The sequence below is a fragment of the Oncorhynchus clarkii genome, chromosome 9, assembly GCF_045791955.1.
Source record: "Oncorhynchus clarkii lewisi isolate Uvic-CL-2024 chromosome 9, UVic_Ocla_1.0, whole genome shotgun sequence".
NCBI lineage: Eukaryota > Metazoa > Chordata > Actinopteri > Salmoniformes > Salmonidae > Oncorhynchus > Oncorhynchus clarkii.
In genome coordinates, this window is record NC_092155.1 from 64,017,985 (window position 1) to 64,039,362 (window position 21,378).

Consider the following 21,378-nt stretch of genomic DNA (forward strand, 5'->3'; position numbering starts at 1 on the left):
AGGACGTATTGTCGTGTAGTGTCCCTTGTATATATCGTTTGTTTTCGTTTTTTTCTTCACATATCTTTAAAACTTTTTGCTGAACCTCAACTTCTTCTAAATACTCTCCTGCAACCCGCCTCACCCAACGTAGCTATTTTTCCTAAAGTATTTATATTTACTTCGGACCTGGAACCCCTCAACTGAAGCTAGCCAACGAACTACCAGCTTCAGCAAAACATTGCTAGCGGTCTTCAGCTAACCGGTCATCAGCTAACCTTTAGCTCGGAAAGCTCTCGCCAGTTCGAACAACGCGACTCTAACCAGAGCATAACGGACCTATTTATTATTTTATTTTATTTTTCATCCCCGGATTCCCATCGCAAACGGAACATTTTGAGCTCCTGGGCTACAATATCCAGACCCACGACCGGTCCATCGATGTCACTGCATGAAGAGGAATAAACAGATACCCCCATCGCGACGTCCCCAAAGGCTAACTCTCTAGCCCTTGCTATCTCCTTGCTTGCAAATTCGGCCTGCTAACTGCTAGCTTGTTTAGCCCGGTCCGCTAACTGCTACCGTGTTTAGCACCGTCTACTAACTGTTAGCTTGTTAGCACAGGCCTGCTAACCGTCTGAATCGCCGCGTCCCAAACACTCACTGAACCCATATTTACTTTCTATCCCTTTTCGATTTTTAATTTGTCTATACCTTCCGGTAACCTGCCTCACCCAATGTGATACGGAACCGCTATTATCTTTACATTTTTAGAACACACTCAAGAACCTCCAGAAGCTAACCAGCTAACTGGCTACAAGCTATTTGGTCATTGTTAGTTTTCTAACCTGGATAACACTCGCCAGTCCAGCTTCCCTGCCCCATCCACCGCTGCCCCTTGGACACTGATCACTTGGCTACATAGCTGATGCATGCTGGACTGTCCATTAATCACGGTAATCCATTCTGCTTGTTTATGTTTTATCTGTCGGCCCCAGCCGCACTTAGGCTCTGTGTGTAGTTAATCCGACCCTCTCTGCCTAATCAATCGCCATTCTACCTGCTGTTGTTGTGCTAGCTGATTAGCTGTTGTCTCACCTACTGTTTTAGCTAGCTCTCCCAATTCAACACCTGTGATTACTGTATGCCTCGCTGTATGTCTCTCTCATATGTCAATATGCCTTGTATACTGTTGTGCAGGTTAGTTATCATTGTTTTAGTTTACAATGGAGCCCCTAGTTCCACTCTTTATACCCCTGTTACCTCCTTTGTCCCACCCCCCACACATGCGGTGACCTCACCCATTACAACCAGCATGTCCAGAGATACAACCTCTCTCATCATCACCCAGTGCCTGGGCTTACCTCCGCTGTACCCGCACCCCACCATACCCCTGTTTGTGCATTATGCCCTGAATATATTCTACCATGCCCAGAAACCTGCTCCTCTTATTCTCTGTCCCCAACGCCCTAGGCGACCAGTTTTGATAGCCTTCAGCCGCACCCTCATACTACTCCTTCTCTGTTCCGCGGGTGATGTGGAGGTAAACCCAGGCCCTGCATGTCCCCAGGCACCCTCATTTGTTGACTTCTGTGATCGAAAAAGCCTTGGTTTCATGCATGTCAACATCAGAAGCCTCCTCCCTAAGTTTGTCTTACTCACTGCTCTAGCACACTCTGCTAACCCTGATGTCCTTGCCGTGTCTGAATCCTGGCTCAGGAAGGCCACCAAAAATTCTGAGATTTCCATACCCAACTATAACATCTTCCGTCAAGATAGAACTGCCAAAGGAGGAGGAGTTGCAGTCTACTGCAGAGAGAGCCTGCAAAGTAATGTCATACTTTCCAGGTCCATACCCAAACAGTTCGAACTACTAATTTTGAAAATTACTCTCTCCAGAAATAAGTCTCTCACTGTTGCCGCCTGCTACCGACCCCCCTCAGCTCCCAGCTGTGCCCTGGACACCATTTGTGAATTGATCGCCCCCCATCTAGCTTCAGAGTTTGTTCTGTTAGGTGACCTAAACTGGGATATGCTTAACACCCCGGCAGTCCTACAATCTAAGCTAGATGCCCTCAATCTCACTCAAATCATCAAGGAACCCACCAGGTACAACCCTAACTCTGTAAACAAGGGCACCCTCATTGACGTCATCCTGACCAACTGGCCCTCCAAATACACCTCCGCTGTCTTCAACCAGGATCTCAGCGATCACTGCCTCATTGCCTGTATCCGCTACGGAGCCGCAGTCAAACGACCACCCCTCATCACTGTCAAACGCTCCCTAAAACACTTCTGTGAGCAGGCCTTTCTAATCGACCTGGCCCGGGTATCCTGGAAGGACATTGACCTCATCCCGTCAGTTGAGGATGCCTGGTCTTTCTTTAAAAGTAACTTCCTCACCATTTTAGATAAGCATGCTCCGTTCAAAAAATGCAGAACTAAGAACAGATATAGCCCCTGGTTCACTCCAGACCTGACTGCCCTCGACCAGCACAAAAACATCCTGTGGCGGACTGCACTAACATCGAACAGTCCCCGCGATATGCAACTGTTCAGGGAAGTCAGGAACCAATACACACAGTCAGTCAGGAAAGCTAAAGCCAACTTCTTCAGGCAGAAGTTTGCATCCTGTAGCTCCAACTCCAAAAAGTTCTGGGACACTGTGAAGTCCATGGAGAACAAGAGCACCTCCTCCCAGCTGCCCACTGCACTGAGGCTAGGTAACACGGTCACCACCGATAAATCCATGATTATCGAAAACTTCAACAAGCATTTCTCAACGGCTGGCCATGCCTTCCGCCTGGCTACTCCAACCTCGTCCAACAGCTCCCCCCCCCCCGCAGCTACTCGCCCAAGCCTCTCCAGGTTCTCCTTTACCCACATCCAGATAGCAGATGTTCTGAAAGAGCTGCAAAACCTGGACCCGTACAAATCAGCTGGGCTTGACAATCTGGACCCTCTATTCCTGAAACTATCCGCCGCCATTGTCGCAACCCCTATTACCAGCCTGTTCAACCTCTCTTTCATATCGTCTGAGATCCCCAAGGATTGGAAAGCTGCCGCAGTCATCCCCCTCTTCAAAGGGGGCGACACCCTGGACCCAAACTGTTACAGACCAATATCCATCCTGCCCTGCCTATCTAAGGTCTTCGAAAGCCAAGTCAACAAACAGATCACTGACCATCTTGAATCCCACCGTACCTTCTCCGCTGTGCAATCTGGTTTCCGAGCTGGTCACGGGTGTACCTCAGCCACGCTCAAGGTGCTAAACGATATCATAACCGCCATCGATAAAAGACAGTACTGTGCAGCCGTCTTCATAGACCTTGCCAAGGCTTTCGACTCTGTCAATCACCGTATTCTTATTGGCAGACTCAGTAGCCTCGGTTTTTCGGATGACTGCCTTGCCTGGTTCACCAATTACTTTGCAGACAGAGTTCAATGTGTCAAATCGGAGGGCATGCTGTCCGGTCCTCTGGCAGTCTCTATGGGGGTGCCACAGGGTTCAATTCTCGGGCCGACTCTTTTCTCTGTATATATCAATGATGTTTCTCATGCTGCGGGCGATTCCCTGATCCACCTCTACGCAGACGACACCATTCTATATACTTCCGGCCCGTCCTTGGACACTGTGCTATCTAACCTCCAAACGAGCTTCAATGCCATACAGCACTCCTTCCGTAGCCTCCAACTGCTCTTAAACGCTAGTAAAACCAAATGCATGCTTTTCAACCGTTCGCTGCCTGCACCCGCACGCCTGACCAGCATCACCACCCTGGATGGTTCCGACCTTGAATATGTGGACATCTATAAGTACCTAGGTGTCTGGCTAGACTCTAAACTCTCCTTCCAGACCCATATCAAACATCTCCAATCGAAAATCAAATCAAGAGTCGGCTTTCTATTCCGCAACAAAGCCTCCTTCACTCACGCCGCCAAACTTACCCTAGTAAAACTGACTATCCTACCGATCCTCGACTTCGGCGATGTCATCTACAAAATTGCTTCCAACACTCTACTCAGCAAACTGGATGCAGTTTATCACAGTGCCATCCGTTTTGTCACTAAAGCACCTTATACCACCCACCACTGCGACTTGTATGCTCTAATCGGCTGGCCCTCGCTACATATTCGTCGCCAGACCCACTGGCTCCAGCTCATCTACAAGTCCATGCTAGGTAAAGCTCCGCCTTATCTCAGTTCACTGGTTACGATGGCAACACCCATCCGTAGCACGCGCTCCAGCAGGTGTATCTCACTGATCATCCCTAAAGCCAACACCTCATTTGGCCGCCTTTCGTTCCAGTTCTCTGCTGCCTGTGATTGGAACGAATTGCAAAAATCACTGAAGTTGGAGACTTTTATCTCCCTCACCAACTTCAAACATCTGCTATCTGAGCAGCTAACCGATCGCTGCAGCTGTACATAGTCTATTGGTAAATAGCCCACCCATTTTCACCTACCTCATCCCCATACTGTTTTTATTTATTTATTTTTCTGCTCTTTTGCACACCAATATCTCTACCTTTACATCTGCATAATTGTAATTATTTGCCTACCTTCACATGCCTTTCGCACACAATGTATATATAGACTCCCCTTTTTTTCTACTGTGTTATTGACTTGTTAATTGTTTACTCCATGTGTAACTCTGTGTTGTCTGTTCACACTGCTATGCCTTATCTTGGCCAGGTCGCAGTTGCAAATGAGAACTTGTTCTCAACTAGCCTACCTGGTTAAATAAAGGTGAAATAAAAAAAAAAAAAAAAAAAAAAATGGAGCAAAGTATAGAGAGATCCTTGATGAAAACCTGCTACAGCGTGCTCAGGACCTCCAACTGGGACGAAGATTCACCTTCCAACAGGACAATGACCCTTAGCACACAGCCAAGACAACACAGGAGTGGTTTTGGGAATGTATTTGAGTGGCCCAGCCAGAGCCCGGACTTGAACCTGATCAAACATCTCTGGAGAGACCTGAAAATAGCTGTGCAGCGACGCTCCACATCCAACCTGACAGAGAGGATCTGAAGAGAGGATCTGAAGAGAATAATGGGAAAAACTTTCCAAATACAGGTGTGCCAAGCTTGTAGCGTCATACCCAAGAAGAATTGAGGATGTAATCGCTGCCAAATGTGCTTCAACAAAGTACTGAGTAAAATGTCTGAATACTTATGTAAATGTGATATTTCAGCGTAGAATTTTTAATACATTAGCAAAAATGTCTTTAAACCTGTTTTTGCTTTGTCATTATGGGGTATTGTGTGTAGATTGATGAGGAATAAAACTATGTCATCAATTTTACGATAAAGCTGTAACATAAGAAAATGTGGAAAAAGTCAAGGAGTTTGAATGCTTTCCAAATGCACTGTACACACGGAGAAAGAGAGTGTAAGAGGGGGAGAGGGAGAGAGAAAGAGAGAGAGAGGGGGGGGGGGAAGACCCAGACATGGTTTTAAAACTACCTAGACCATGTCAATGTCTCAATACAATAGTGACAATTGTAGAGAAGGAAATTGATACAGCTTAAAGAAAGTTACTTCCTTCTCCACTTGGGAAACTCTGGCTCACCTTCTGGGGAAGATAGTCTTGGGAAGAGCAAGGTAACCGTTGTCATAGAATTTAACTGCATACTCAATGGGGGCATCTATAAAAACAGAGTAGAAAACACAACACCTCAGTTTCCTGTATGTTGCTATATTGAGCCTTAGTGTTAGCGCTCCCTCCGGTGGCAGCAGGGTGAATAGAACCTCCGTCCAACTGGCTCAGTTAGAAACTAACAGTGGTTAGTACACAAGAGTTAAGAAAGAGGGAAAAAGACAAATAAATGTTCTTATCAATACTTGTATTTATATTTGTAAATAACTGTACTTTTGACACATTCCTCAACACAGTATTTTAAACTAATGTTGCTGATTGAAAATTCTGTACTGACAGACAAACTGTGCAAAATACCAGAGCCAGACGACATTCTCCATAGTACATGTCATTCATCACACACACTAGGTCTGTAGAGTCAAGCGAGACAGGCATCTCAGTGCAGTGTGGACCCAGGCGATCGAGTGCTCCATGCATAGTTATCATCTTCAAGGGAGTTTCAACTCACCCAAACGGCTCTCACATCATAATACTTTCATCAAAATACTTTTAGTGGTTAGTAACTGACAACGAACATCCTTGTTCCAATGGGTAGAAAATAATGCATTTCACATTCTCAGTTTCCAACGAACGAGAGCAGAAGTGGAGAAAAAAAACAGTTGTTCTGTTGTTGATTTGGACAGGCAGTTTGGAAGACGGCAGTTTGGAAGACGGCTGTTTGGACAGGCAGTTTGGAAGACGGTAGTTTGGAAGACGGCAGTTTGGACAGGCAGTTTGGAAGACGGTAGTTTGGAAGATGGCAGTTTGGACAGGCAGTTTGGAAGACGGTAGTTTGGAAGATGTTGCAGTAAGTAGTTGGTTTTGTCACAGACTCGACAGGACACTTGTTTAGGAGAGGACAAAAGGGGAATTCTAAATGTCTTGCATCTCTAAAACATACACAGTATCTCAAACAAGAGAGAGAAAAAGTGTCAAAGGGCCAAAACCCAATAATACACAACTGCAAGAAGACGCAATATCCATCTGCACACCACCGTACCCTTAGCCTTTAACAACGTACAATTCCCCCCTCCCAACATTTCACAGGATAGGAACCCCAGCCACCAGTTCAGTACAGAATATGAATGTGTAGCGTTGTTTTGGTAGTACAGTGTTGTGTAAGTTTCTCTGATTTGCTGAGTGTGTGTGTTAGGCTGGCGGCGGGGGCCATGCGGGGGCTCTCGGGGGCCCTTAGGTCGAGCAGATGGGCCCCTGACTGTTAGTCACAGTTGTGTCAGGCAGAACTGAAGGGAGGGATACTGTACCATTCCCCCCGCTACCCTCCAAATTCCACAGGGCATCGGCGAAGCTGGAGACCTGGCCTGTGTGTGTGGAATATAGCCATTAGAGGGCAGGGATAAGACGCACAAGATCATGTGGCTTTGACACCCAACACTACAGACCACTGCTGGATCCTATAGAGTAGAATAGTTTTTGGATGTTACGTTGTGGAGGTTAGAGTGTGGAGAATTATCTTCATATGGGCCCATTCCTTAGACGAGGGGTCTGGTTGAGGCCGAGCTAATGCAATGGTCCATGGGAGAGAGATTGTTATGTCTACAGGTAACAAATATCTCTGTCAAGACTATAGGGGTGTATTCTAAGCTAACATATACACAGTGCTACTGTGAAGCGATTTGATGGTATGTCCAGAGATGTCTGTATCTCCTAATGAAGAAACAGCGCTACAAACAAAATCAGCAATCACAATTATACCATACATCAGCATTTATGGCAACAGTGAAATTGTTGGACTAATTGAGAGAAAACAAAAATACTATATGTGAACACAGTCAAAGTGTTATAATTAGGTAATTAGGTTGCAATGATTTCTTATCCAGATACTCTATCCAGAATTGTTCCATTTGATCTGCTAGTCTCCTTCACTGTCTATGATAATAAAGTCACATCTAATGGGACTAGAATATATAGTGGAATGGTTGTGTGTGTATTGTGTATAGGAGGGGACTACAATATATAGTGGAATGGTTGTGTGGGTGTAGTGTATAGGAGGGGACTAGAATATATAGTGGAATATATAGTGGAATGGTTGTGTGTGTATTGTGTATAGGAGGGGACTACAATATATAGTGGAATGGTTGTGTGGGTGTAGTGTATAGGAGGGGACTAGAATATATAGTGGAATATATAGTGGAATGGTTGTGTGTGTATTGTGTATAGGAGGGGACTACAATATATAGTGGAATGGTTGTGTGGGTGTAGTGTATAGGAGGGGACTAGAATATATAGTGGAATATATAGTGGAATGGTTGTGTGTGTGTAGTGTATAGGAGGGGACCACAATATATAGTGGAATATATAGTGGAATGGTTGTATGTGTGTAGTGTATAGGAGCGGACTAGAATATTTAGTGGAATGGTTGTGTGTGTGTAGTGTATAGGAGGGGACTAGAATATATAGTGGAATGGTTGTGTGTGTGTAATGTATAGGAGGGGACTAGAATATATAGTGGAATATATAGTGGAATGGTTGTGTGTGTGTAGTGTATAGGAGCGGACTAGAATATTTAGTGGAATGGTTGTGTGTGTGTAGTGTATAGGAGGGGACTAGAATATATAGTGGAATGGTTGTGTGTGTGTAGTGTATAGGAGGGGACTAGAATATATAGTGTAATATACAGTGGAATGGTTGTGTGTGTGTAGTGTATAGGAGCGGACTAGAATATTTAGTGGAATGGTTGTGTGTGTGTAATGTATAGGAGGGGACTAGAATATATAGTGGAATATATAGTGGAATGGTTGTATGTGTGTAGTGTATAGGAGGGGACTAGAATATATAGTGGAATGGTTGTGTGTGTGTGTAGTGTATAGGAGGGGACTAGAATATATAGTGGAATGGTTGTGTGTGTGTAGTGTATAGGAGGGGACTACAATATTTAGTGGAATGGTTGTGTGTGTGTAATGTATAGGAGGGGACTAGAATATATAGTGGAATATATAGTGGAATGGTTGTGTGTGTGTAGTGTATAGGAGGGGACTAGAATATATAGTGGAATGGTTGTGTGTGTGTAGTGTATAGGAGGGGACTAGAATATATAGTGGAATGGTTGTGTGTGTGTAGTGTATAGGAGGGGACTAGAATATAGAGTGGAATGGTTGTGTGTGTAGTGTATAGGAGGGGACTAGAATATATAGTGGAATATATAGTGGAATGGTTGTGTGTGTGTAGTGTATAGGAGCGGACTAGAATATTTAGTGGAATGGTTGTGTGTGTGTAGTGTATAGGAGGGGACTAGAATATATAGTGTAATATACAGTGGAATGGTTGTGTGTGTGTAGTGTATAGGAGGGGACTAGAATATAGAGTGGAATGGTTGTGTGTGTGTAGTGTATAGGAGGGGACTAGAATATATAGTGGAATGGTTGTGTGTGTGTAGTGTATAGGAGGGGACTAGAATATATAGTGGAATGGTTGTGTGTGTGTAGTGTATAGGAGGGGACTAGAATATATAGTGGAATATATAGTGGAATGGTTGTGTGTGTGTAGTGTATAGGAGCGGACTAGAATATTTAGTGGAATGGTTGTGTGTGTGTAATGTATAGGAGGGGACTAGAATATATAGTGGAATATATAGTGGAATGGTTGTGTGTGTGTAGTGTATAGGAGCGGACTAGAATATTTAGTGGAATGGTTGTGTGTGTGTAGTGTATAGGAGGGGACTAGAATATATAGTGGAATGGTTGTGTGTGTGTAGTGTATAGGAGGGGACTAGAATATATAGTGGAATATATAGTGGAATGGTTGTGTGTGTGTAGTGTATAGGAGGGGACTACAATATTTAGTGGAATGGTTGTGTGTGTGTAATGTATAGGAGGGGACTAGAATATATAGTGGAATGGTTGTGTGTGTGTAGTGTATAGGAGGGGACTAGAATATATAGTGGAATGGTTGTGTGTGTGTAGTGTATAGGAGGGGATTAGAATATATAGTGGAATGGTTGTGTGTGTGTAATGTATAGGAAGGGACTAGAATATATAGTGGAATATATAGTGGAATGGTTGTGTGTGTGTAGTGTATAGGAGGGGACTAGAATATATAGTGGAATGGTTGTGTGTGTGTGTAGTGTATAGGAGGGGACTACAATATTTAGTGGAATGGTTGTGTGTGTGTAATGTATAGGAGGGGACTAGAATATATAGTGGAATATATAGTGGAATGGTTGTGTGTGTGTGTAGTGTATAGGAGGGGACTAGAATATATAGTGTAATATACAGTGGAATGGTTGTGTGTGTGTAGTGTATAGGAGGGGACTAGAATATCGAGTGGAATGGTTGTGTGTGTGTAGTGTATAGGAGGGGACTAGAATATATAGTGTAATATATAGTGGAATGGTTGTGTGTGTGTAGTGTATAGGAGGGGACTAGAATATATAGTGGAATATACAGTGGAATGGTTGTGTGTGTGTGTAGTGTATAGGAGGGGACTAGAATATATAGTGGAATATACAGTGGAATGGTTGTGTGTGTGTAGTGTATAGGAGGGGATTAGAATATAGAGTGGAATGGTTGTGTGTGTGTAATGTATAGGAGGGGACTAGAATATATAGTGGAATATATAGTGGAATGGTTGTGTGTGTGTAGTGTATAGGAGCGGACTAGAATATTTAGTGGAATGGTTGTGTGTGTGTAGTGTATAGGAGGGGACTAGAATATATAGTGGAATGGTTGTGTGTGTGTAGTGTATAGGAGGGGACTAGAATATTTAGTGGAATGGTTGTGTGTGTGTAATGTATAGGAGGGGACTAGAATATATAGTGGAATATATAGTGGAATGGTTGTGTGTGTGTAGTGTATAGGAGGGGACTAGAATATATAGTGTAATATACAGTGGAATGGTTGTGTGTGTGTAGTGTATAGGAGGGGACTAGAATATAGAGTGGAATGGTTGTGTGTGTGTAGTGTATAGGAGGGGACTAGAATATATAGTGTAATATACAGTGGAATGGTTGTGTGTGTGTAATGTATAGGAGGGGACTAGAATATATAGTGTAATATATAGTGGAATGGTTGTGTGTGTCTAGTGTATAGGAGGGGACTAGAATATATAGTGGAATATACAGTGCCTTGCGAAAGTATTCGGCCCCCTTGAACTTTGCGACCTTTTGCCACATTTCAGGCTTCAAACATAAAGATATAAAACTGTATTTTTTTGTGAAGAATCAACAACAAGTGGGACACAATCATGAAGTGGAACGACATTTATTGGATATTTCAAACTTTTTTAACAAATCAAAAACTGAAAAATTAGGCGTGCAAAATTATTCAGCCCCCTTAAGTTAATACTTTGTTGCGCCACCTTTTGCTGCGATTACAGCTGTAAGTCGCTTGGGGTATGTCTCTATCAGTTTTGCACATCGAGAGACTGAAATTTTTTCCCATTCCTCCTTGCAAAACAGCTCGAGCTCAGTGAGGTTGGATGGAGAGCATTTGTGAACAGCAGTTTTCAGTTCTTTCCACAGATTCTCGATTGGATTCAGGTCTGGACTTTGACTTGGCCATTCTAACACCTGGATATGTTTATTTTTGAACCATTCCATTGTAGATTTTGCCTTATGTTTTGGATCATTGTCTTGTTGGAAGACAAATCTCCGTCCCAGTCTCAGGTCTTTTGCAGACTCCATCAGGTTTTCTTCCAGAATGGTCCTGTATTTGGCTCCATCCATCTTCCCATCAATTTTAACCATCTTCCCTGTCCCTGCTGAAGAAAAGCAGGCCCAAACCATGATGCTGCCACCACCATGTTTGACAGTGGGGATGGTGTGTTCAGGGTGATGAGCTGTGTTGCTTTTACGCCAAACATAACGTTTTGCATTGTTGCCAAAAAGTTCAATTTTGGTTTCATCTGACCAGAGCACCTTCTTCCACATGTTTGGTGTGTCTCCCAGGTGGCTTGTGGCAAACTTTAAACAACACTTTTTATGGATATCTTTAAGAAATGGCTTTCTTCTTGCCACTCTTCCATAAAGGCCAGATTTGTGCAATATACGACTGATTGTTGTCCTATGGACAGAGTCTCCCACCTCAGCTGTAGATCTCTGCAGTTCATCCAAAGTTGATCATGGGCCTCTTGGCTGCATCTCTGATCAGTCTTCTCCTTGTATGAGCTGAAAGTTTAGAGGGACGGCCAGGTCTTGGTAGATTTGCAGTGGTCTGATACTCCTTCCATTTCAATATTATCGCTTGCACAGTGCTCCTTGGGATGTTTAAAGCTTGGGAAATCTTTTTGTATCCAAATCCGGCTTTAAACTTCTTCACAACAGTATCTCGGACCTGCCTGGTGTGTTCCTTGTTCTTCATGATGCTCTCTGCGCTTTTAACAGACCTCTGAGACTATCACAGTGCAGGTGCATTTATACGGAGACTTGATTACACACAGGTGGATTGTATTTATCATCATTAGTCATTTGGGTCAACATTGGATCATTCAGAGATCCTCACTGAACTTCTGGAGAGAGTTTGCTGCACTGAAAGTAAAGGGGCTGAATAATTTTGCACGCCCAATTTTTCAGTTTTTGATTTGTTAAAAAAGTTTGAAATATCCAATAAATGTCGTTCCACTTCATGATTGTGTCCCACTTGTTGTTGATTCTTCACAAAAAAATACAGTTTTATATCTTCATGTTTGAAGCCTGAAATGTGGCAAAAGGTCGCAAAGTTCAAGGGGGCCGAATACTTTCGCAAGGCACTGTACAGTGGAATGGTTGTGTGTGTGTGTAGTGTATAGGAGGGGACTAGAATATATAGTGGAATATACAGTGGAATGGTTGTGTGTGTGTAGTGTATAGGAGGGGACTAGAATATAGAGTGGAATGGTTGTGTGTGTGTAATGTATAGGAGGGGACTAGAATATATAGTGGAATATATAGTGGAATGGTTGTGTGTGTGTAGTGTATAGGAGCGGACTAGAATATTTAGTGGAATGGTTGTGTGTGTGTAGTGTATAGGAGGGGACTAGAATATATAGTGGAATATATAGTGGAATGGTTGTGTGTGTGTAGTGTATAGGAGCGGACTAGAATATTTAGTGGAATGGTTGTGTGTGTGTAGTGTATAGGAGGGGACTAGAATATATAGTGGAATATATAGTGGAATGGTTGTGTGTGTGTAGTGTATAGGAGGGGACTAGAATATAGAGTGGAATGGTTGTGTGTGTGTAATGTATAGGAGGGGACTAGAATATATAGTGGAATATATAGTGGAATGGTTGTGTGTGTGTAGTGTATAGGAGCGGACTAGAATATTTAGTGGAATGGTTGTGTGTGTGTAGTGTATAGGAGGGGACTAGAATATATAGTGGAATGGTTGTGTGTGTGTGTAGTGTATAGGAGGGGACTAGAATATTTAGTGGAATGGTTGTGTGTGTGTAGTGTATAGGAGGGGACTAGAATATATAGTGGAATGGTTGTGTGTGTGTAGTGTATAGGAGGGGACTAGAATATATAGTGGAATGGTTGTGTGTGTGTAATGTATAGGAGGGGACTAGAATATATAGTGGAATATATAGTGGAATGGTTGTGTGTGTGTAATGTATAGGAGGGGACTAGAATATATAGTGGAATATATAGTGGAATGGTTGTGTGTGTGTAGTTTATAGGAGGGGACTACAATATTTAGTGGAATGGTTGTGTGTGTGTAATGTATAGGAGGGGACTAGAATATATAGTGGAATATATAGTGGAATGGTTGTGTGTGTGTAGTATATAGGAGGGGACTAGAATATAGAGTGGAATGGTTGTGTGTGTGTGTAGTGTATAGGAGGGGACTACAATATTTAGTGGAATGGTTGTGTGTGTGTAATGTATAGGAGGGGACTAGAATATATAGTGGAATATATAGTGGAATGGTTGTGTGTGTGTAGTGTATAGGAGGGGACTAGAATATATAGTGGAATATACAGTGGAATGGTTGTGTGTGTGTGTAGTGTATAGGAGGGGACTAGAATATATAGTGGAATGGTTGTGTGTGTGTAGTGTATAGGAGGGGACTAGAATATATAGTGGAATGGTTGTGTGTGTGTAGTGTATGTGTATAGGAGGGGACTAGAGCAGTACTCACTCTCTCCACAGACGGGGCCATTGAAGCCTACAGGACACACACACTGGCTGTTGACACAGCTGCCTCCGTTCTGGCACTGGTCACTGCTCTGGCAGGTATCCTTCAACACCTCACACTTCTCACCTGGAGAGGGCACAGAGACAGGGGTCAGAAATTAGAGGGGTCAAAGTGGCATTAGGGGGAGAGATACACACGACAGTTCTCGTTTGGGAAAGATTATTTTCAGAATAGGGTTATTGAATGCCAATTATTAAATCAATCTACGGCACATAGCTCTAACCAAACTGAAATCCCATAGATAAATTAAGTACTAACTATACAATGGACTCACCCTCGAAGCCGTCCTTGCACAGACACTGGTACTCATACTCGGCGCTCGGCATGCAGCTGGCCCCGTTTAGACAGGGGTTGCGGTCACAGGGACTGTTGTCCTTACACTGGATGATGGCCATGCTGTCTGTGAAGCTGTAGGACAGGTCCACCTTCTTACCGTTGATGGACACCTGGACAACGGACAACACAGAGGGTTAGAGGTCCAATCAAGTCCAATTATTCAAGTCAAACGATCAGGGAAAAGAAGACAATTTCACGTTTGTTTTTTAAACTATTGATGTTCTGTGACTGTGTGGAAATGTGACGCTATTGTAGTAATATGGTGGTTATAAACATGACATAAGTGCTTATGAATTATAATAAAGGCCATCATGGCTCATGCTGTGTGTGTTTTGAGCTCACCTCTCCTATGCATCCACCGTACACAACACTGATGTTAAGGGCCTTGGGTATGATATCTAAGTTGGGGACTCCTCCTAGGTACATGGGGGTGTGGATATTCAGGCCCTGGGCCTTGCCTGGCGACGACCTCCTGACCTCCCGGCCACCGTCAATCTTCAGAGAGCCATCCTTGTCGAGGCGCCCGGCTTCCAAGCGGTGCCACTGGCTCAGGGTGACCGGCTCAGGACTGCGCAGGACAGCCTGGCCTGGAAACAAAGACAGTAGCATGATTTCCACTATTATACTGTCTGAGCACGGCAGTGCTTGCTAATGCTTTGCTAGTTTCCTTTTCCACTGTTTTGTTGATACCTGAGAGGAGCTAAGTGTGAAAACTAGGCCAATGAAACAGCGGAGATACTTCATCTAGAGAAAATGATTATATCGGTCAACAGTTACAGGTGACTCAATCTATTAGTTAAAGGAATTCTTCAGGATTTTGGCAATGATTAACTCTTGGATACCATTTTTATGTCTCTGTGTCAAGTATGAAGTAAGTTACGCGAGTCAACACTAACTAGCATTTATGCAATGACTGGAAGTCTATGGTATTTCCTAGCATGCTAGCAGATACCATAGCGCAATGACTGGGCAGTGACTACCAGTCATTGCGGCTAAGGCTAATTATCAATTGTGCTAGCAACTTCATTCAAACTGCAAGCAGAGACATAAACATACTATCCATGAGTTCATCTGACTCTGGGGAAGTAGATAAAGTGCCTCATTGCCAAAATCCCGAAGTATCCCTTTTAGATTCAAGAATCTATGGCACAACCATAAACAGCTTTGAGCTCGAAAACGAAAAGGTAACAGTTGGAGAGGATACAGCAGATTGAGTAGATATCATAGTATAACAGTATCAGGGCCTCTCACCCACATCAATAAATATAATTAATAATAAAACTCCTTATTGTGTACTATGCAGTATACAGTATTATATTGAATCTCTACGCTCTCACCAGTCCCCAGTTCATAGCGGAACTGCACGTGTCCATCCACCATCTCCAGGGAGACAAAGTCCTCCGTCTTCATCTTCTTGCCCACGCTGAAGAACATCAGACCGTCCAGATTCATGGGTTTGAACTCCATCTCGATGCGCAGGTCGTTGTGGATGTTGGTCAGAGGAGGGTATGCAATATACGAGTCCATACCGTCAAACAGGGGAGTAGTCACCAATTCACCTAGAGGAAACAAACATCAACAAGATGTTCAAATATGATGTTTAGAAAGAAAGTGGGATCATGCCTCAATGGTTATACGGTACAGCAAACAAGGGAAAGGAGGTCCGCTGTCGTATTGCCATCAGAGGCCCGTGTGGGGCGAGTCGTGGGGCGAGCCGTGGGGCCCGTGTGGGGCGAGTCGTGGGGCGAGCCGTGGGGCCCGTGTGGGGCGAGTCGTGGGGCCCGTGTGGGGCGAGCCGTGGGGCCCGTGTGGGGTGAGCCGTGGGGCCCGTGTGGGGCGAGCCGTGGGGCCCGTGTGGGGCGAGTCGTGGGGCCCGTGTGGGGCGAGCCGTGGGGCCCGTGTGGGGCGAGCCGTGGGGCCCGTGTGGGGCGAGTCTAGGGGCGAGCCGTGGGGCCCGTGTGGGGCGAGTCGTGGGGCCCGTGTGGGGCGAGCCGTGGGGCCCGTGTGGGGCGAGCCGTGGGGCCCGTGTGGGGCGAGCCGTGGGGCCCGTGTGGGGCGAGCCGTGGGGCCCGTGTGGGGCGAGTCGTGGGGCCCGTGTGGGGCGAGTCGTGGGGCCCGTGTGGGGCGAGTCGTGGGGCCCGTGTAGGGCGAGCCGTGGGGCTTGTGTGGGGCGAGCCGTGGGGCCCGTGTGGGTCGAGCCACTGTTCTACCATCTTCGGGTGGGCAGAGACTTGCCCACTCGAGGAGGGGACATTGCAAAGGAAAATAACCTGTTTCCCTTACCGTCCATGCACTTGTTTCCAGACTTCCCCAAGTGGCATCGGCAGTCGTAGCCCAGGGTGTTCTGACGGTTGATGCAGGTGGCGTCTGGTCCACAAGCCTCTGGGTGGCAGTGCAGGGAGGAGTGGTGCTGGCAGTTACTCCCTGTGAATCCTCTGGGACAGCTACACTTGTACAGACTGGCATCAGAGTCCTGGCATATCCCTCCATTCTGAAACAAAACATCACTATGAATGAATTGTATTTAATAAGTGGGGTCTGAGGTAGTGGTGGTCAGCTGACCTGACAGGGACGGTCAGTGCAGACAGGACAGTTGGACACGCCCGTAGAGCTGCGGTCCAGATCCTTGAAGATGACCTCATCATCTTGGATGACCAGCTTACGGATGCAGCCTGGACAGAACAAGAACATGAACCTTAAACCATGAACCAATGAGAACATTCCAAAACAGTGAACAATAGCTCTATAACAATTCAAAATGATTCAATTTCACTTCCAGTTGGCACTAATATCACTACATACAGTGTAATCAAAGTGTGTAGTACTGTTGTTAAGCATAACTAGCTACAAAACAAAACAATAATCTCTAACCAATGAAGCCAGTCTTGAGGCTAGCGGTCTTGGCCAGGAGGGTGTAGTTGGGGTAACCACCTACATACAACTCCTCATTCAGATCCAGCCCCTGGAACTTGCCCTGTAATACGAGACAGGAAACAGTGTTCATGGATTAATCTCCTGCATATGTACTTTGTATAAATTCAACAGTCTATAACTGACCATGAAAAACTACCTGGGAGCTTCTGTTGGATATTTTTGTCTGAATAATATTGTTCAACAGTCTCTGGATCAAAAAAATAATAATGTAAAACTACTTGGGAGCTTCCGTTGACTGGAGCCTCTCTGTCCACTACAATGGAGCCCTGTGTCTGGTTTCGGTGGAGTTCTATGGTGTGGAACTCTCCTAGTTTGATGGGTGTGGGGTAGCGGATGGTGGCCATGCCAGAACCCACGTCAAACCTGCCGGGAGAAAATAGTTCAGGTTAGCGTTATTGCTATCGTTCTTGTTATTATCATTGTCACTCTCATCATAATCGTGATCAGCATCAATATTGACAGACTCTAATGTCAGTTTAAGTTACCATTTATCAATAACTTGTTTATTCTTACACATTGAGCTCATATAGCGTGCATAGCAACCCCTAATGCTCCAGAATGACACTGCCAGGTGCTCACCTGAACTCAGGCCTGCCTCCCACCAGCCCCAAAGAGATGAAGTCTGCTCCCATGGTCCTCTTCTGTCCGTTATAGATGATCATACCTGATGGAAAAGTAGAGGTACAATTAATTGTGTTCACACACCTCCACTCCTAGAGCCAGTCAGAAGCAGAGGCACCAGGGTGAGAGCTGAGGTCACTCAGTCAAAAAAGCTGCATGCTAGCAGGTTTAGTGCCAAGCTTGGGACAGTCAAAGCCAGGTTCTAGTATCTGCTGCCCTGGGGCATTGCTCTGTCTGGTCTGGTCTAGCTCTGCCTTTACACGGGCTGCATGCCAACGACACATGCTCTGCTAAACTCTTCCCAACTAGCACCGCGGCCATCATCATCATCAAGGTCAAAGCCAGGGCAGTCTAAAACCATGCCTTCTAAACATAAGCATATCCCTAACATCTATGGCTCTGAAAGGGAAGAGGATAGAGCTTAAATGCGGCACAAGTGTTGTTTTGTTATTCTGTTCACTCTGTATAACTTCCATAAAGTTGGTATGGAAGTTATCATCAGAGTATGTGTGTCACTCGTTAAGCACCCCATCTTGCTGGTGGTACTGTGCTCTGTACTAGCGTCAGAACTGGGAAGACAAATGCCTATAGCCACATACAATACTGTACAATGTCCATTATGAGGCTCATTCATTGTATAGGTGAATGAGACATTGTATTTCATTAATTTTGCAATAATAAAGTGTGTCTTTGGAAGCAGCATTGCAATCCTGTTGGTATAAGCTGATGCAGAGTGATGAAATGGATTGTAATAATGGCCATCTTTCCATGCATCTCGACACCATTAGGCCAATGACTGTAATGGATTGACGAGCGGGGGGCTGCCAATACAACCATCATGCCTGAATGAGGACATAGGTCATTCTCCATAGGCTTCTCTCTCACTGCTACCAGCTGTACTCTACATTACAATGCCTTATAGCAAGATAAAAGGTAAACATCACTGGTGGCTTTTCTGGACTTTTAGCCCAAAAAGCAACACCTGCTTCATTCTTGAGTGTGTGAGTTACAGCACTGCGACTCACCCGCATACAGTATGAGACCTTCACACAGCATAGGTAAGAACAGAGGGGGAGTGTGGAGAGATAGAAGAACAGGGGGGTAAAATCATACATGGGAAAACGACAATAAATGACAAACAAGACAAAAATAAGGAACGACAACGTACTAAAGGACACAAAATAAGATCATAACAGATGGAGTATCATTGAGTCATAAAAATGCATAAATCCACTGGCACCGAAACTCTACAGACAAAAACATTAGTCTACTACATTAATGTGATTATACCAATGTGACTGAATTCTCACCATCAGGATTGTCTGGCCTGAAGCTGATCTTGATGCTGAAGGACTTGTAGGCGTTCTTGATGGTGGGCAGAGTGAGATAGGACAGGGGCTCCTGGGTGAAATGGGGCATCACTCGATCTGTAGAGATAGAGGAGATATAGTTAGATATTGCCAATATTTAAAGTTCCCCTCTGATTGAACTGACTGTCTATGAACCAGAGACAGGGAACAGGGAATCATGGAGCTAGATACTGCCAATATGGAAAGTTCCCCTCTGATTGAACTGACTGTCTATGAACCAGAGACAGGGAACAGGGAATCAGGGAGCTAGATACTGCCAATATGTAAAGTTCCCCTCTGATTGAACTGACTGTCTATGAACCAGAGACAGGGAACAGGGAATCAGGGAGCTAGATACTGCCAATATGTAAAGTTCCCCTCTGATTGAACTGACTGTCTATGAACCAGAGACAGGGAACAGGGAATCAGGGAGCTAGATACTGCCAATATGTAAAGTTCCCCTCTGATTGAACTGACTGTCTATGAACCAGAGACAGGGAACAGGGAATCATGGAGCTAGATACTGCCAATATGTAAAGTTCCCCTCTGATTGAACTGACTGTCTATGAACCAGAGACAGGGAACAGGGAATCAGGGAGCTAGATACTGCCAATATGTAAAGTTCCCCTCTGATTGAACTGACTGTCTATGAACCAGAGACAGGGAACAGGGAATCAGGGAGCTAGATACTGCCAATATGTAAAGTTCCCCTCTGATTGAACTGACTGTCTATGAACCAGAGACAGGGAACAGGGAATCAGGGAGCTAGATACTGCCAATATTTAAAGTTCCCCTCTGATTGAACTGACTGTCTATGAATTACAGACATAGAACAGGGAATCATAGAGTTGGATACAGGCAACAATGTTATATTCTCTTCCACAGTGTGTTTCTATAGAGCTGACTGACCATGGACTTTGAGGGTGGTGAAGGCCTCCACTTTTCCCTGCTTGTTGGAGGCAGTGCACACGTATGTCCCAGAATCCTCGTGGGTCAATCCAGGAACCGTCAAGGTGTTGACTACCTGTATACACTTAGGAGGAAGCTCCCCATCCAGCTACAGAGAGAAGAATGCACAGAACATGTTACAAAAGGTTAAATCAGGATCCTGTTCACAAGGCACATACTGTAGATGGAAAATAGTCAGATACAGATAGGCACCATCTTCACTAGTTTGTTTTCCGTTGCACTGATAGGGTGTTGGTTACCTTGGACCATTTGATGGCAGGCACTGGGTATCCTGATGCCACACAGGGCAGGACAGCATCAGATCCCACTGTCACTTCCTTCAGCTCTGGCAGAGCTGCGATCTGGGGTAGGGCTTTACAAACAAACATCTGTCAATACATGGTCGGAGGGGACAAGAGCTATAGGAGTGTGCATGTGTGCGAGTGCGTGTGTGTGCATGTGTGTGTGGTGTGTGTGTGTCTGTGCGTGTGTGTGCGTGTGTGTGTGTGTGTGTGTGCGTGTGCGTGTGTGCATGCATGTGTGTGTTTGCAGACGTACAGGACCAGTACACTTCTTTTTCTACTCACACTGGACATTGAGGACCACCTGGGACTGCACAGAGCCCACATCGTTGGTGGCAGTGCAGCGGTACTGTCCAGCGTCAGCGTCTGTCACCTGTTCGATCTTAAGCATGCCGCCCTTCACCACAATGTGTGCCGGTAGCAGCCCTCCCACCTTGCTCCAGCGCACCGTGGGCTGGGGCTCGCCGATGGCCTGGCACTCAAACTCCACCGAGTTACCAACCATAACAGTCTGCACTGAGGTACGTACGTTGATCATTACCTTGGGAAGGGCTGCAGGCAATGAGGAGAGGAGAGAGAGGGTTCATACAAACACTGAATTAATACTGTAAAAATAAAGATAATTGCAGAGCCATTTATAGAGATATACATCTATGTGATTCCCAGATCATTGAGAGGAATTGCATAGTGGGGCTATACAAAATATTATGTGTCATAAATGTGGGTTGTGACAGTGTCAATGATTGTACGAGGGTGTTGGCAAACCTTGGATGGTGAGCTTGGCGGTATCCTGAGCCTGGCCATGAACACTGGTGGCTCTGCAGATGTAGACGCCCTCATTGCTCTGATCCAGGTTCTCAATTCTACTCAAAACACACACGGATCAGATACAGGCAGATATCCAAATGCACGTCCTGATTTCACGAAGAGGGACATGATCATGGATGCTTGTTGTTGATCATGCATTTTGTTGATCCTGGATCATCATCTGGTTAATCCTGGATCATCATTTGACTGTGTTGATCCTGGATCATCATTTAACTGTGGTGATTCTGGATTGTCAATTAACTGTGTTGATCCTAGATCATCATTTAACAGTGTTGATCCTGGATCATCGTTTTTTTATTTTTTTTTATTT

At 44.9% G+C, this 21,378-nt stretch overlaps 1 protein-coding gene across 25 annotated transcripts in view; it reads right to left on the bottom strand.

The window, feature by feature from the left end:
- Positions 1-21,378, bottom strand: part of LOC139416728 (heparan sulfate proteoglycan 2) — a 190,475-nt gene that overhangs the window by 8,324 nt on the left and 160,773 nt on the right. For 19 of the 25 annotated variants that reach the window (XM_071165742.1, XM_071165753.1, XM_071165740.1 and 16 more), the window contains 17 exons: positions 21,006-21,103; positions 20,526-20,792; positions 20,199-20,311; positions 19,900-20,047; positions 18,952-19,068; positions 18,667-18,684; positions 17,600-17,684; positions 17,239-17,383; positions 16,958-17,060; positions 16,649-16,758; positions 16,370-16,577; positions 15,424-15,645; positions 14,429-14,673; positions 14,025-14,196; positions 13,694-13,816; positions 6,884-6,940; positions 5,553-5,628 (listed from right to left, as the gene is read on the bottom strand). In XM_071165742.1, coding sequence (XP_071021843.1) covers positions 5,553-5,628; positions 6,884-6,940; positions 13,694-13,816; positions 14,025-14,196; positions 14,429-14,673; positions 15,424-15,645; positions 16,370-16,577; positions 16,649-16,758; positions 16,958-17,060; positions 17,239-17,383; positions 17,600-17,684; positions 18,667-18,684; positions 18,952-19,068; positions 19,900-20,047; positions 20,199-20,311; positions 20,526-20,792; positions 21,006-21,103 — 2,307 coding nt within the window. The remainder of the gene's footprint in view (positions 1-5,552; positions 5,629-6,883; positions 6,941-13,693; positions 13,817-14,024; positions 14,197-14,428; positions 14,674-15,423; positions 15,646-16,369; positions 16,578-16,648; positions 16,759-16,957; positions 17,061-17,238; positions 17,384-17,599; positions 17,685-18,666; positions 18,685-18,951; positions 19,069-19,899; positions 20,048-20,198; positions 20,312-20,525; positions 20,793-21,005; positions 21,104-21,378) is intronic. The other 6 variants (XM_071165756.1, XM_071165745.1, XM_071165758.1 and 3 more) reach the window with 2 other exon arrangements.